This window comes from Lepidochelys olivacea (genome assembly GCF_965140295.1).
Source record: "Lepidochelys olivacea isolate rLepOli2 genome assembly, chromosome: 8".
NCBI lineage: Eukaryota > Metazoa > Chordata > Testudines > Cheloniidae > Lepidochelys > Lepidochelys olivacea.
Window position 1 is genome coordinate 37,145,444 of NC_140418.1, and position 15,880 is coordinate 37,161,323.

The window sequence follows — 15,880 nt, forward strand, 5'->3', positions numbered from 1 at the left end:
GTTGGAAGGTAATACCCTCAAGTATACAAATGAAGTGGGAGAGCACCTGTCACTATAGATTAGGACAGTTTCTGTAGCACAAGCTTCCTAAAGTAATAGGGAATTGGGGTGGGGGTGAGGATCTAATTGTGTACAGACAGAAAGGAGTTGCCATTTAAAAAGTCATATTTATCAGCTGTTTCCTCAGTGTGCTTTTTGAGGAATGGCTGTGTGGTGACAGTGGGTAAACATGACTTATTAATGGTTCTGCTACAGCTAATATACTGTGGGGGTTGGGGCACACTGCTTGGTGAGCTTAGTCATGCAAAATAGGTAACATGTCAATGTAAACATCACAAGGGCTCCTACAGAGCTTGAATGCAGTGGTTTTACCACTAAAATGAGAGAATTATTGTAATCATACCACCTGCCCATCCATCTTAGTCTTCCATTATTTTAAATCTTAATTTTTATACTTGATTTTCATTTTTAAAAATTTACATGTATCAGTCATGTCTTATGAAGCATGCAAGACAATTAGTCACAGAAGAAAAAAGCTGTCAGAATGTAGTGTGCCTTTAGCCTACTGTAATCATTTTGACTAGCTGAGCCAGGTTTGCTGAATTTGGCCCACTGTTTTAAAATGCATTGTTCTGAATAAATATCCATACACACACATAGTATGGTGTGTCAAGAAAATGAAAATTTAAGGAGTCTTTCTTTTCCTCCACCCAGACAAACACCACACTAGAGACTACACCACAGTTAACTCTGCCCCATTAGTGATGCTAGTCTCCTTGCACCACTTCTGCAAATTTCCCATCCCATCACAAATGGATGAGATTGCTCTTCTCCTTTCATACCCTTCCCTTTGCTGCACAGTTCTAGATAATGAAATACTTTAGGAAGCAAGTGCAGGAAGCTTCAAACTTCGAATCAGCTGAAAAATTTTCATGAACCTTCTTTGACCATGTCTACAGTACAAAGTTAAGTCAACTTTATGTAAGTTGACACTGGGCCGCCGATTTAAGCAAGTCAGTCTTGCGTGTCCATGCTACGCTCTTTGTGTCTGCAGAATGCATCCTCACTAGCAGGGATTGCATCAGTACACGAAGCACTGCACTGTGAGTAGCTATCCCATAGTGCCTGTAACTGAGTGGAATTTTGGGTTGGGCTTGCAATGCCTTGTGGGACCAAAACATTGGTGTGGGTGGTTATGGGAACATGGTGTTAGCCTTGCATGATGCACTTACCTCCCTCCCTCTCTCCCTCAAATCAATGGCAAACAAACCAAGCCTTTTTTGTGCCATTTTTCATAAGCCTGGGTTACCCGTGCAGACCCCGCTCAGCATGTAAACTGTCATTGTGAGTATTACAAACACCTCGTGCCTTATCCTGCAGAATTTACACAACTGACACAGGAGCTGCTGTGCAGAGCAATGTGATGTCATGCAAGCAGCCCTGCTGGAAGACATAGAGCGGAGCAAATTGCAGTTGCTGGTAACGGTCACGCATCACCTTGACATGGTTGAGTGCCATTTTTGGGCCTGGGAAGCAAGCACTGACTGGTGGGACTGCATTGTTATGCAGCTATGGGATGATGAGCAGTGGCTGCAGAACTTTTGAATGCATAAGGCCACTTTCCCAGAACTCTGTGAAAAGCTTTCCCTAGCCCTGAAGCTCAGCAATACTAAAATGAGAGCTGCTCTGACAGTGGAGAAGTGAGTGGCGATAGCTCTGTGGAAGCTTGCAATGTCAGACTACTACCGGTCAGTGGGCCATCAATTTTAGAGTGGGTAAATCTACCTGTGGGATCTGTTGTGATCCAGGTTTGCAGGGCCATTAACAGACTTCTGCCAAGAAGGTTAGTGACTCTGGGCAAAGTGCAGGATATAGTGGATGGTTTTGCCGCGACGGGGTTCTCTTACTGCAGTGGAGTGATAGATGGAACGCATATCCCTATCTGGCACCAGGCCACCTTACCAAAGAGTACATAAACTGAAAGGGGTACTTCTCAATGGTGTTGCAAGTGCAGGGGTCATTTCACCAGCATCAATGTAGGATGGCTGGGAAAGGTGCATGACACGTGCATCTTTAGGAACACATCTGTTCAGAAAACTGCAAGCAGGAGTTTTCTTTCCAGACTGCAAAATAAGCATTGGTGATGTTGAAATGCTAATCGTGATCCTGGGAGATCCAACCTATCCCTTGCTCCCATGGCTCATGAGGCAGTCTACTAGCGGCCTGAACAGCAGTAAGGACTGGTTCAACCATAGTCTGAGCAAGTGCAGACTGGTGGTGGAATGTGCCTTTGGTCATTTAAAAAGTCTATGGTGGTGTTTGCTTACTAGGTTAGACCTCAGTGAAAGCAGTATCCCCATTGTTGTTGTAATATCTGTGAAACAAAGGGAGAAAAGTTTCCGGTAGGATAGGGGGTTGAGGCAGATTGCCTGGCAGCCATTTTGAGCAGCCAGATATCAGGGCAATAAGAAGACCACATTGAGGGTCTGTGCGTCTTTGTGAGGCTTTGAAAACCAGTTTCAGCAATGAGCCAGAGTAATGTGACACTTATCTATGTTGTTCCTTACCAAACTGTCCCCTCCATTGCATTTTCTCCCCTGTAAACTCAACCCTCACCAACCACCATGTGTTGAATGAAAAAAGAGCTTTTTCTCCTAAATCCATTAAGTTTTATTATGTACACAAATACACAGATAGCAAAGAAAAGTAAAATAACCTGAAGCAAAAGGGCTGATAACACTGGTGGGTGGGGAGAGAAACAAGGAAAGTTTTCCTAAAGATGCACTGCAATAACAATCAAAGGTGTGGGAATGTGTACCTTCTGGTCCTTTTGCCCTCCCTGGTGTTGAGTGCAAGGGATGTTGATTCCTCCCACGCCTCATATGACGTTTGTTGGAGGAGGATATAGAACTGGGTGGTGGCAGTAGGATCAGCGCAGGCTGCAGAGGAACTCTAGCATCCAGCTGCCTTTCTTGAATCTCAGCCTGACAACTCAACATGTCTGGCTCCTTCATAATCCACGGCACGCTCTTGTTCCCTGCATGCTCTCCTGTCTTCCCTGAACATGTCCAGGTTCTTGGACAATGTAATCTTCCATGCTCTGAGCTGCGTCTTGTCACTCTCAGAGGTGCACATTAACTCATTGAACATGTCCTCACGTGTTGTCTTTTTCCGTCTTCTAATCTGGGAAAGTCTTGTCCCAGTGTGGAGGATGAACAGACAGACAAGGTATCAACTGAAAGGAATGAGGGATAGCTCAGTGGTTTGAGCATTGGCCTGCTAAACCCAGGGTTGTGAATTCAATCCTTGAGGGGGGCATTTAGGGATCTGGGGCAAAAATTGGGGATTGGTCCTGCTTTGAGCAGGGGGTTGGACTAGATGATCTCCTGAGGTCCCTTCCAACCCTGATATTCTATGATTCTATGAATGTAAAGCACAAGGGTAGCATTGACAGTGTATACATTATTTCTGGTCCAAGGTTAACTTTTTTTATTTAAAAATACAGCCCTCAATACACTTCACTGCGAGACACAAAGTAATCTCAATCACTGGCTATTGTAAGAGTCAGTTTGCTGCTCCAGCCATGGTGAGTAAGGCCATGAGGCATGGGCGAGAGGTCTTGTGCTGCTGCTTTTGTGAAGACATCCTTGGAATCATAGGTTGGAACTTGAGAAAAGTCCCTTTTCCCCTAGCAACCTGGATGGTGCTTGAGGACAGGCACCAGTGTAAAGCCCCCCAAATAGTTAAGTGTGTTGTGGTGTGTGTGTGTGGTTTTTTTTTTTTTTTTTTTACAAAAGCGTGCGGGTTGGGGGGGAAGGGAGACCAACAGGAAGCAATGTTACCAGATTTGCCTGTTACTTTGGGGTAAGCTCATTTATTAGGGTTACTCTTCTGGTGGGGGGAGGGGCGGATATTTCTGTAGTTCTATTAATGTATTGCTTATGTCACTTGTGTTTTCATATGGAGCTCTATTCCTCACTTCTGCAAGTCCCCTCCCAATGGAGCTATCCTGCAGGACCTAGGTTCCCCAGGGCTGGGTTCCTCCAGAACCAGATGAAAACACAGATGTGCGCGTGCATGCACACACACATTAATAGAGCAAGTCTGAGCGGACCGGGTCAATCAGCACTTTCAAGCTATCACCCTTATAAGTCCCTGGATTCAGTGGGCTGGGTCAAGCAGCACTTTTAAGCTGTCACCCTTATATGCCCCTGGGCTCTATAGGCTGGGCGAAGCAGCACTTTCAAGCTGCCACCCTTATATGCCACAGGTTCAGCACGTCCCTATCGCTCTTTCATGTCACAATTGTACTGGTAGTAACCCACTTGATGAGCAAACACCACAATATTTTTGGGTGCTACAGGGATCTTTAGCTTAGGTAAAAGAAGTGTTGCTGCAGAGTAAATGGGGGAAGCTAAAAACACAAGAGTAAAGTTCAGAGAGAAGTAACCACCTTAACCATAAAAGTTAGTTATTGAATAATAGTGATAACTACACAAGGAGAGCCTAAACCAACGTAAGTTACATTATTAAAGGTTAATACCTGAGGTAGAAAAGAAAACAGAGAGAGAGTGAAAGAGGGGGATCTCACCACTTGCATGAAGCTTGAAGTGGTCGGGGTTCCCAGGTGGTGATGGTAGCTCAGGGTCCTGAGTTCTGGAGACAGGCAGACCCCCCAGCATGGTCAGTCAGGAGATGGCATCCCAGTGAAACTGATGCAGGGTTTGGATCCATGTATCAGAACACTGACTGGAGGGTGAGTAGGGATTTTTGTAGAGAAAATACAATGGTTCATGGGGGAACACTAGATTTGTTTATATGTAAACTGATGACATAAGGGTTTCCTTTAGGCTAGATAATAGGAGTTGATCACTCTTGGTTATGGGTGGTGGTTTCTTCCAGGGAGCTCACAATGCAACTAGGCTGCTTCAATATTTTGGATATCAGTCAAGGATTTATTACTAGAATTGGTCTGATAACTGCTGAGCTGGGTGTGTGCAGGCATAGGTTCATTAATATCTGGAGCAGAGACTCCCATGATGCAGTGCTTCCCTGCTTTTCTGGTCCCAGAGTTCAGTGCAGTTCTCTGTTCTCCATTAGCATACAAAATGGAGAAGTCTTAATCTTGTCAGCCTTGTCAGGAGGAGTCTAGGCGTGTCTCCCAACGCCCTTCACTGCTTTCTGCAGGTCTTTTCTCTGATCCGTTTTGGTTCAAGCAGAGACTGGTTGTGTGGTGGGGGTGGGGGGGCGGTCTTTCATGAGTCAGGCTAGATACTGCGCCCTGATTCCCCAAGAACACAGAGCTGACTGGTATCAGTATCTCTTTTTTTAATGCTGCTTGCAATACATGGTGATCCCTTCCAATCACAACCACAGCACATTTGGTAAAGCATGGTTGTGTGACCCAGATTTCACCAAACGGGGTGGATTGTTTTTTGAATTGTTTGAGGTTTAAGGGCTAGCATTGAAAAATTTCCCCATTTCCACTAGGTGACCCGATGCAATATCACTCTCCTGAGGGTAACAGAGGTGGCAAGGGAGCAGATGCTGCAAGCATTTGGGTTCTGACCTGGTCCTTATGCTGCAATGCTGTGTGCTGCAATGTTGCAAGCAGAGTTAATACTGGAGTGGTGCAGGAAAGTGTCCTATCGTGGTGGATGAAATAAGGCAGCCCTTCCAATAAACCTTCTGCAAAGGATTGCAGAGTACCTCCATGAAAGCTTCCTAGAGATCTCCATGGAGGATTCACGGGCCATCTCCGTGCACATAAACGTTCTTTTTCAGAGAGCACCCTCTGCATAGCTGGAGTGGCCACAGATACCCATTACGCCTACTTTTTTTGTTCAGATTAAATATAAAAAATAATAGCATATAACCCCTACAATTCAATTGGAAATGTATACTCACCAGAGGTGCCTTCCCCAGTGTCACGCACCACCACCTGATCTGGTGAAAGGGTGGGCTCCCAGTTTAAAAACAGTTCTTGGCTGTCAGGGAGAATAGATCCTCTGCTTACCTGTCTCACCACCACCACCACCACCTCCTCCTCATCATCATTAACAATGTCCTCCTCGTTGTTGCTTAAGGTTACCTGAGGCCCTGGGGGGTATCCATGGAGCATTTTGGGGCAGTGGTGGGATCACCCCTGAGAATCACACACAGCTCCTCATAAAAGCAGCATGTTTGTGGGGCAGAACCAGAATGACTGTTCACCTCCCTTGTCTTCTGGTATGCTTGCCGAAGCACCTTTTATTTTCGTGCGGCACTGCTGCATGTCCCTCTGTAGCCTTCTTACCCCCCCCCCCCAATACCCTGCATGATCTTGGCATAGATGTCGGCATTTCTTCTGCTGGATCAGAGCTCTGCCTGCACAAACTCTTCTCCCAACACAGCATTAAGATCCATCACCTCCTGTGTACTCCATGCTGGAGCATGTTTGTGGCCTTGAGCTGGCGAGCTCTCCATGCTGATCAAACAGGAAACAAAAATTCCAAAGTTCCCAGGGCTTTAACAGGGGAGTGGCTGTTTCCTGTGTACCTGGCTGATGTGCAGTGGAGTTGAAAGTGTTCTCCTGAGCAGTCACAGCAGAGAACTATGGGACACCTGTTGGAGGCCAATTAGTTCGAGTTAGACAGTGCAGTGTCGACACTATATTCATGGGTTGACATGGGTGTCGAATCAAGTGCTATGCCTCTCCTATAGATGGAGAACAGAAGTCGACTTTACAGGCCACTTAAGTCAGTGGAAGCGACTCAATAGTGTAGACATACATTATTAGATCGACTTAACGCGGCTTATGTTGACCTAAGTTTACAGTGTAGACCTGGCCTTTGATCCAACACAAATGCCTCTGGAGTAGCAAAATTTGTTTCCCATGCACCATATTAGCTGCCAGTTTTGGAAGTAGGGACATTACTGTGGGCATATAAGAAAAGGCAGTATTGTAATCTGAATCTTTTTATATTTTTTAAAAAAACTTTCTGCATACTGCATAGAGAATAGAAGTAATACATATGTTTTGTCTACTAACAGTGGAACATAGGGTTCAGTTCTGAGAAGTAAGGCTAATATAATTTTTAATTTTGTTAATAAACAATAAATATATATCATTCAGAATGCTGCTGCAAAAATCATTTTCCTAATCTGTCACCTTGACCATGTTACCCCTTTTTCCATCACTCCACTGTCTCCCTCCTTATATCAAACATAAGCTATTTGCCTTCACTTTCAGGGACCTTCATGGTCCACCTTACCTATCTCTTATTCAGCACTGAAAGATGGATTCCTGCCTCTGATTTGGCCCACGATGCCATCCTCTATTATCCACTTGTTAAATTTTCAGAGAAGCAGCTTTGTACTTTTTCCTATGCTACCCTCTCGTGCTTAGGAAATAGTCTACAAGGCTGCATTGTTCTTATTCAGATCCTTTCTTAAAACTCTTATGCTATGATGCCTACAAAAAACATAACTGTAAAACTGTTGTTGGGCTGAAACCACTGCCAATCATGCTGTCCAATATGTTCATTGTTTTCTTGCTGATCTGTTGGTCAGGCTGTATCCATCTGTTGCCTTTTGTGTTCTGTGTAGATTGTAAGCTCTTGGGGCAGGGACTGTCTTTTTGTTCTGTTTGTACAGTGCTTGGCCTAAGGGCTTCTATTAATGGGACTCCTAAACACTCTAATGACAGCCCCAGATGGATCCCTAAACTCTTACTATGTGCAAATTAGACTTTCTATTAGATTTTTAAGATGGAGGAGCCTGAAGCACTATGAAACTCGGAACATGAACTTTAAGGCCAATTGTTAACTATTAAACTCATAAATTCAGATTAATTAACAGATTTCCTTGAAAATTCAAGCATGACTCTGAAATTATGATGAAACGTGATACACTATTTTTATACAAAATATCGAGGTTGAACTCTTATTTTGAATTTATATCCGAACCCAGCTTTAACTAGGAAATTGCAACAGCTCTGCCATAATAAACTCTAATAAGGAGATGAGGTACTTGGATGGTCCAAATGGGTGTCCTCATAGAGAATGTTTTGAGAAAGCCCATGTTCTGATTATCTAGTGACTCACGGTAGGGAATGACCCCCAACCAAACAGAGGGCAAGCTTATTTTCTGGGTAACCCAGAGCTGCTCCTCAAAGAAGCAAAGCTGTTAGTAAAGGGATGGATTTTAATATCTGGAAGAGGTGAGAGAGTGTGTCCCTATATCCTCCAGGCATTGAAGTTTCCCAGGTTGGATAAAGGACTTGTGATAGCTGATTAGGAAGCTCTTTCTTTCCCTCAAAGTCTAGGCTTGTCTGTTTATGAACGTGGGTCTAGTTGCTCGCTCCTGTGTCTGGACTGGATAGACTTGTTGCTTTACACACCCCTACCTGTATCCACAATGGCAATGTTCAAATCTAACACGGATTCTGGAGCTTCATAATAAGAGAATGGACTTGAATCTATACAGCCTTAAGTATTCAAAGTCGCAGTAGCAGCATAGGACCAGATTGCAGAAAGTATAGAGCTGTTCAAGTCAGTTCAATGTGATCAGGTTATATATTTGACCCTTGGTCTAGCATAAGCCATCCTAAATTTTTTCCAGTTTGGAGAAATTTGGTAAGGCTCTGAGGTTTATAACCATGGATCCCTGTACTGGTGAGGAGGTGAATTGAATGCTGTGATAAGTTTCTTATGTCTCTAATTTGTGATTCTTTGAATGATACTTGAAACTACTTTTAAAGCGTGGTTACTAATGCTAGACTCAGGGTTATGAGCTGGGAAAAATAGAAAACTTAGTTGAATTTAAAAAGAATCAAAAAGCGTACATGTGACAGATATTAAGATTTCTGAAATGTGTTGTCCAGAATCATTTTCACAGGGGTTTTATCTTTCTGGTGTGGCCCTGGTTACATCTGTGATTAAATAGCTACTTGAGCCAGTCTGTTGCTTAGCTTATTAAAGATGACCTACATTTGCTACCGTTGAATCAGGGTATGTTAGTTTTCAGCAATGTGTAAACCAGTGGTTCCCAAATTGCTCATGCTGTTGACCCCCTTTAAACTCACCTCTGTTCACATAACCCTCTTGATACCTTAATAGTCAGGTTGGTTTTGCATAAAAGAACCCTCCATCTTTACAGTTTACTTTGAAAATTTTGGGTGGGTAGCCAGGCCTGAATTAACCAATGTGCACTCACGCAGGGCCTTTGTCTCCTGGGGGCCCTCGAACACCAAACCAAAAAAAGGGTTGGGCAACTGAGGGCCACATCCAGCCCACTAGATCCTTTCAGTTGGCCTGCTGCCCCATGTGCTGGAAGAAAGGGATTCCATCAGTCTCCCTTCCTTTCCCATTCTTCCTGCATTTCTTTTGCATCCTCCACATGGAGCTTGTGACCTGCTGCTAGCCATAGGAAGGCATGCTGCTGCTGCTGTGAATGTATTGTATTGTTCTGGCAGTGGATGGCACTTCCTAGCTTTCCTGGCTGGCTGCAGCTGTGGGTGTGAAAGCGCTTTATGGGTATGGTCTATGCAGCATTTTGGAGCAAGCTTCCTAGCTGGGGTCAGCAGATTCAAGCTCTGAAGCCCACCCTCTTTCATAGGATCAGTGCCTGAACCCCGGCCAGAATCACAACTTCAAACTGCTGTCTATAGAGCTATATAAGAAGGGAGCACTAGCATGAGCTCCATTAGGCTGAGTCTCTGGGTCTAGGCTGGGAGGTTCAGTCCAAAATGCTGTGTAGACATAGTAGATGGCACTGCCCTGGTGGCTGTTTGTTTAGAAGCTTTCTTGCATCTTTTTTTTTTCCTGTGTCTTATGACCTTCCTGGTACTCTTTCGGGGCTATCCTGGGGGTTATGATTGACCGTTAGGAAACCACTGCTGTGAACTATTGTACTGTAATTCCGTATGTTACCAGACATTTGACTAGTTGCATGTTTGTACTTGAAGATTTAAGTCTATGCTGCAAATACAGCTGTGCCAGAATGTTTACAGGGCCTGAGCTCAGTCTATGTCCTTGGGTACAGCCAGCTATGCAGGGTAAGCTTATATAGTTGTACCACACAGTGGTACCAGCAGTGAAAAAGTTGTCATTGCTGGCATTTGAGTGTCACTGAGATTAATGAGGTAAGTTTCCTTTTCTTTTGGTGCTATTGTATGCTAGTGTGTAGGTTCAGAAGTGCATCAGTTTGTCATAAACGTCAACTACGCAACTGGTACTAAACTTCATTTTTTTTAAAGAAACTGATCCAAAAATTTACTGGGGGTTAAAAATTACTATACACGGTCCTTCAAAAAATCACCTTTTTACAACATTGATAGAGTAAGATACTTACTTTTGGTTTTAGCTGGTTCTCTGCACTCCAGTATGTTAAGCTACTTGAAGATCAAACAAATTGTTTAAGTTAAACTTTTTTCAAGCTTGTTAAGCACTTATCCTTGTTGATAACTAGATCCTCAGGAAGTTTTTACATTTTTTACTGTGTGGAACTTGGGGAGGGGGGGCATCTGAAAAATTGGAATGGAAAAATGTTCTTCAAATTCAGATAATCTTAAAGAAGCCAAATGGCATTACATCAAAGCTTCTTAGACATTCACTTTTAGACTTGTTTCCCATGCTTGTTCTCCACCCCACGAGTTTTTTCAAAAGGTATAAGCTTGAAATTGGGGCATATAATAGAACTGCAAATGCAAATAAACATAGCTTTGCTGCTGATGTGCTATAATTAAAATTTCAGATTATAAAAAAAATGCTAAGTTATTTTAATTATATTTGATTTTCCAGCATGTTGGCAGATGACTTTTTTTACTAATAGTGCATGTGACTGAAATTTTAAAATAGTGTCTTTGCATTTTTTTGTGTGACTTTCATACTAACCTGATTGATGAACGAACAAACACTGAAGGAATTGGTAAATTGTCCACTGCCGATGGTAAAGCCTTCGCAGATCCTGAGGTGCTCCGAAGACTGACTTCGTCTGTCAGCTGTGCGTTGGATGAAGCTGCTGCTGCATTGACACGGATGAGAGCAGAGAACAATCACAATGCAGGACAAGTGGACAAGTATGTAATAATGGCTTATACTTTCATATAATTTAAATTATGGTATCTAAATTGTAGATATGAAAATGAATTTTTTGCATTTTGGGTTTAATTACTTTTGCAGTTCCCTCCTCTCGGTCACATAAATCCCTTGTTAGTAGTAGCAGCAGCAGCCATGTTCTCAAATTTCAGGGCATTGCACACCTTACCTCACTCAGTCTGTTAGCTAGGGACTGTAGCAAGGACAGTGTAACTGTGCATCCTTCCTTCTCTTAACATTTTGAGTAAGTTTCCCTTCTTCCCATTTGGGGTGTGATGTCAGTTTCTCCTGTACAAAAAGCTTCTTAAACAAAAGCTTGCTTATAATGGAAAGCCAGCTTCACCATTCCCACAGAGGGTATGTCTACACTGCAATTAGACACCTGCAGCTGGCCTCTGCCAGCTGACTTGGGCTGGCAGGGCCTGGGCTAAAAGGTTGCAGCCCAAGCTCTGGGATCCTCCCACCTCACAGGTTCCTAAACCTGGGCTCCAGACTGACCTCAAATATCTACATCATAATTAAACAGCCCGTTGGCCCGAGCTCTAGCAGTGGGCATGGGCCTCCCACTGGTTTCTAACTGCAGTACAGATGTATCCAGAGATGCTAGTTTTTTTGCCGGAACTACTGCCACAGGAGCTTCAAGGGTTGTCTTTTTATGAAACTAAAGGATAGATAGCTCATTGTCTGGGGAAGTCCTGATAGGGTAGTCATCTGCCAGAGGCTGTTGCTCTCAGGTTTTGGAGGGAAAAATTAAATTTCCTAATACTTATCCATGAAACAATCTGATTAATCTGTCAACTTGATTAACCAGGAGAGCATGGCTGCCCCCATGTTCCAGAATCAAGTGGTTGTTTTAAGTCCCAAGGAAGCATGCTTTCACATCACTCCTTCGGTGGGAAAGAGAAGTGTCACTTTAAGCTGCTGAAGCCTCAGTATCTTCTGCTTTCAGCTTTTGAAAGTTAAGGGGCAAGATGTCTCCGCTTCCCCTCAGATATTTGACATTAAGGTGATACTGTATGTGGGCCTGGAGGAAACCTGAATAATTGATGAAATATTGTGTTGTACATACTGCAGAACTAAAAGTGTGTAAGATTTGAGGTACTGTTCCTGGAGAACAGTTCTTCAAGGAATTTAGAAATGGACATAATTAATTAAATCACAAACTCTATTTCTTTAGCATCTACAAAGTATGATTTTAATTATAGCATCTTTAGTCTTCAGTTATAGCATCATAGATGCGCCTGGCTCTTTTCAAACATTGGCCAAGGCCACTTTCCCCTCAGAGTTTATTATTTGTTAAACAAATAACATACATGTAAATCCATAACATGAGGATCTGGGGGAAGAAATGGGGTAGTGTATTGCAAGAGCGTTTATATTTCTTTTTTTGTAGATGTTTGTCCAGAAGGGCTAGTTATGATCAACTAGTTTGACCTTGTATAACACAAGCCATGGAATAATTTGTGCATTTAGCCCACTGAGTTGATGTGAATTTTTTTCAATTATATCGTTAAAATAATATACATACCGGTAATAATTTAGTCTTGAGAATAGCCTAGGGAGTGGGCAATACTTGAGCAGATAGCAAACAGGAAGAGTTTGGAGAAGATGTATTCTTTGTGTCAACTAGAAGCAAGTTCAATGTCCATAATCATTCATGTTGCTTTGTAACTTCTGTTTTTCACAGTCATTGTTACTATGAGGAGATTCAGCTTCAGTTTGATTCCTTAATAGGTGGGCTTGAATACATTGCCATATACAATATATACAGCCAATTCTTAGTATAAAATATTTGCTTTGATTAGGATAATATGATTGGATCTATGCACAGTTGCATTTTAGAGTATTTCTCTAAATGAAAAAAAATCAAACAGTATGACCTCTGTCTGAAGTAATAGTCACCCTATCTCAAAAATGATATTGCAGGGTTCCAGGGGGTTCAGAAAAGGATAATGAGTGATTAAGGGCATGGAAAAACTCTTGTAGGAAGAGAGTTTGGGGGTTTTTCGTGGGAGCGGGGGAGAGATGAAGGCGTAAAAAAAGATTAATGAATGGTCTAGAAGAGATAAATGGGGAACTTCTACTCTCCTTTTCTCATAACACAAGAGCAAGGGGAGTATTCAATGAAATCGAAAGGTAGGTGATAAATTAAAAATTGAGAAAAGGAAATACTTTTTCATTCATCATAGAATCATAGGACTGGAAGGGACCTCGAGAGGTCTAGTCCAGTTCCCTGCACTTAAATCTCAGATGAAGATGGAGATTTCACAACCTCCCTAAGTAATTTATTCCAGTTAAGAAGAAGTTTTTTTAATGTCCAACCTAAACCTCCCTTGCTGCAATTTAAACCCATTGCTTCTTTTTCTATCCTCAGGTTAAGAAGAACAATTCTCCCTCCTTGTAACAACCTTTTATGTACTTGAAAACTGTTATGTTCCCTCTCAATCTTCTTTTTTTCCAGACTAAACAAACCCAGTTTTTTCAATTTTCCCTCATAGGTCATGTTTTCTAGACTTTTAATAATTTTTGTTTTGTTTCTCTTTGCTGGACTCTCTCCAATCTTTCCTGAAATGTGGCACCCAGAATTGGACACAATACTCCAGTTGAGGTCTAATCAGCACGGAGTAGAGCAGAAGAATTACTTTTCATGTCTTTCTTACAACACTCCTGCTTATACATCACAAAATGATTGCTTTTTTTGCAACAGTGTTACACGTGTAACTAGATTGTGGAACTCAATGCCACAGGAAGTCAGAGACCAAGAACTTCATAAAATTTTGAGGGATTGGATATTTATTTGGATAACAAGAACATCCAGAGTTGTTTAAATTAATGCAAAAAATATTTTGGAAAGGATATAAAATTTCAGGCTTAAGGCTGACGCCACTCTAAATATTAAGGATTGGGATAAAACCTTTCTGATGGGTAGATTATGCCAAATCTGCCTACTATGAGGTTTCTTGCACCTTCTTCTGCAGCATCTGGTGCTGGTTTTTGTTGGAGAGAGGATACTGACTAGGTGGACCAAGAGTCTGATCCAGTATGTCAATTGCTGTCACATTACATTGTTAATCCTATATTTAAATGTCTGCTGTAGTCACTGAAGGGAATCACAAAAAGCTTAGTCTGGCAAATGACTTCGTCCTCCTTACCAGCCCGGCTCCAAGGGTCCTTATTTGGCAACTACTAACACTTTCATTGTCTGAGAAGCGTGTATCTCAAGTGAGAATTACTTATAGGGATGCAGAGTGTAGTTTAATAATTGGAATTCTTTGGTACTTAGTTGGAAATTGAAATTCTTATATATTCCTGAATTAACAAGTGAACTTTCTGTTTCTATCCAAGACTGTACACTGAGGGTGATAGAGGAGAGGTTCTGGAGACAGCTTGTGTATACGTGTCAGAAAATAAATGGGCCCAATTTCTCTTTTGAATTTTATGCCTCTGTGCCAACCAGTCCTCACTTTGAAGGCAAATTTCCATGTCTTATAAATAAGATGCACTGGCAGGAACACATCACTCTGATTGTTCTGCTGGAGTTGATCCTACAATTATCTGTGTTGGTAATCATGACTAAGGCTACGTTTTAGTAAAAGTCATGGACAGGTCATGGGCAGTAAACAAAAAATCAGTCCGTGACCTCTCCATGACTTATAGTATATACCCTATATACTTTGGGTGCTTGGGGTTGGCCTGGGGGGCACTGTGGGTGTTCTGGAGCAGGGGGCGATTTGGCAGGGCTGGCAGGCTCCCTGTCTCCTTGTTAGAGGTGCAGCCTGGGGGGTGTTGAGCACTGGCTCTGCAGCTCCCATTGACTCTTATAGCTGTTTAAGGTAATGGGTAAGTATTTCCTGAGCCTTGAGGGCTTTTATGGTGACAAGAGCTGGGGGCATTGGTCCTGACTGCTTGATGGTTAAAGAATAGTAATACATCGTAAGGACCTTTGCCTCCCCCCCCCCTTTTTTTAATCCTTCTTGAATTGGCACATCAGTCAGTTTCCAATATATTTTATACTGCTACACTGGTGCTTTTTCACTTTGGATTGTAAGAGGTACATTGACTTCTCTAGACATCCTACTTTTTGTCAGATTTGGGGTTTGAATGAGAAGGAGTTACAGAATATCCACCCATCTCCCTTCCTTACAGTGTTAGTCGAGGTATCCCAGTATGATGGAATGTTAAAAATATATAATGAATCCATCCAATAGGCATATTTTAATAATTTACTATTCCAGATAGGCTGCAAACTTCAGTGGCTCGAGTTTCTTTGGTATTTTTTTAAATGTATAGTTAAAATTTTGGCAGTCCAAAAAAATCAAATAAGGATAATTTGTCATATGAATGTTTTGTCTAAAAAATATTTACTAATTTAGTTTTTTTTCTTTCCAATAAAATATTTCAGACAGTAGGAATAGAAAAGCAAAGGACTGGCAGTTGAGAAATCTGGTTTATTCTTAGTTCTGCAACAGTATTCAAAGTGACTTTAGACAGATCTCTTAAGCATTGTCTGTACTGGGAATTTGCCCCATTCTTGCAGTCAGTGGCTAGCTGCTGTCAAAACTGCCCCAAGTGTACACAGGAAAGCTGCAGCTTGCACTAGTAAAGAATCTCTGCTTGAAACTGGGATGGGCTATATTGATGCATGTTATAGCTTTCCTTGTTTGGACCTGGGATTTGCACCAATGCACCTCTGTCAGTGGCTAGCCACTTATTTAAAAATCGGGGCAAATTCCTGTTGTAGACAGAGCCTTTATTTCTCAATTAGACCATCTGTGAAAGGGAATAATAGCTCCTGCACAGAG

The 15,880-nt window shown here is 42.3% G+C and overlaps 1 protein-coding gene across 13 annotated transcripts in view; it reads left to right on the forward strand.

The window, feature by feature from the left end:
- Positions 1-15,880, forward strand: part of LOC311524906 (ankyrin repeat and KH domain-containing protein 1) — a gene marked incomplete at its 3' end in the record, with an annotated part of 207,119 nt that overhangs the window by 76,754 nt on the left and 114,485 nt on the right. For all 13 annotated transcript variants that reach the window (XM_084636537.1, XM_084636533.1, XM_084636541.1 and 10 more), the window contains exon 3: positions 10,903-11,059. In XM_084636537.1, the coding sequence (XP_084492663.1) occupies positions 10,903-11,059 (157 nt within the window). The remainder of the gene's footprint in view (positions 1-10,902; positions 11,060-15,880) is intronic.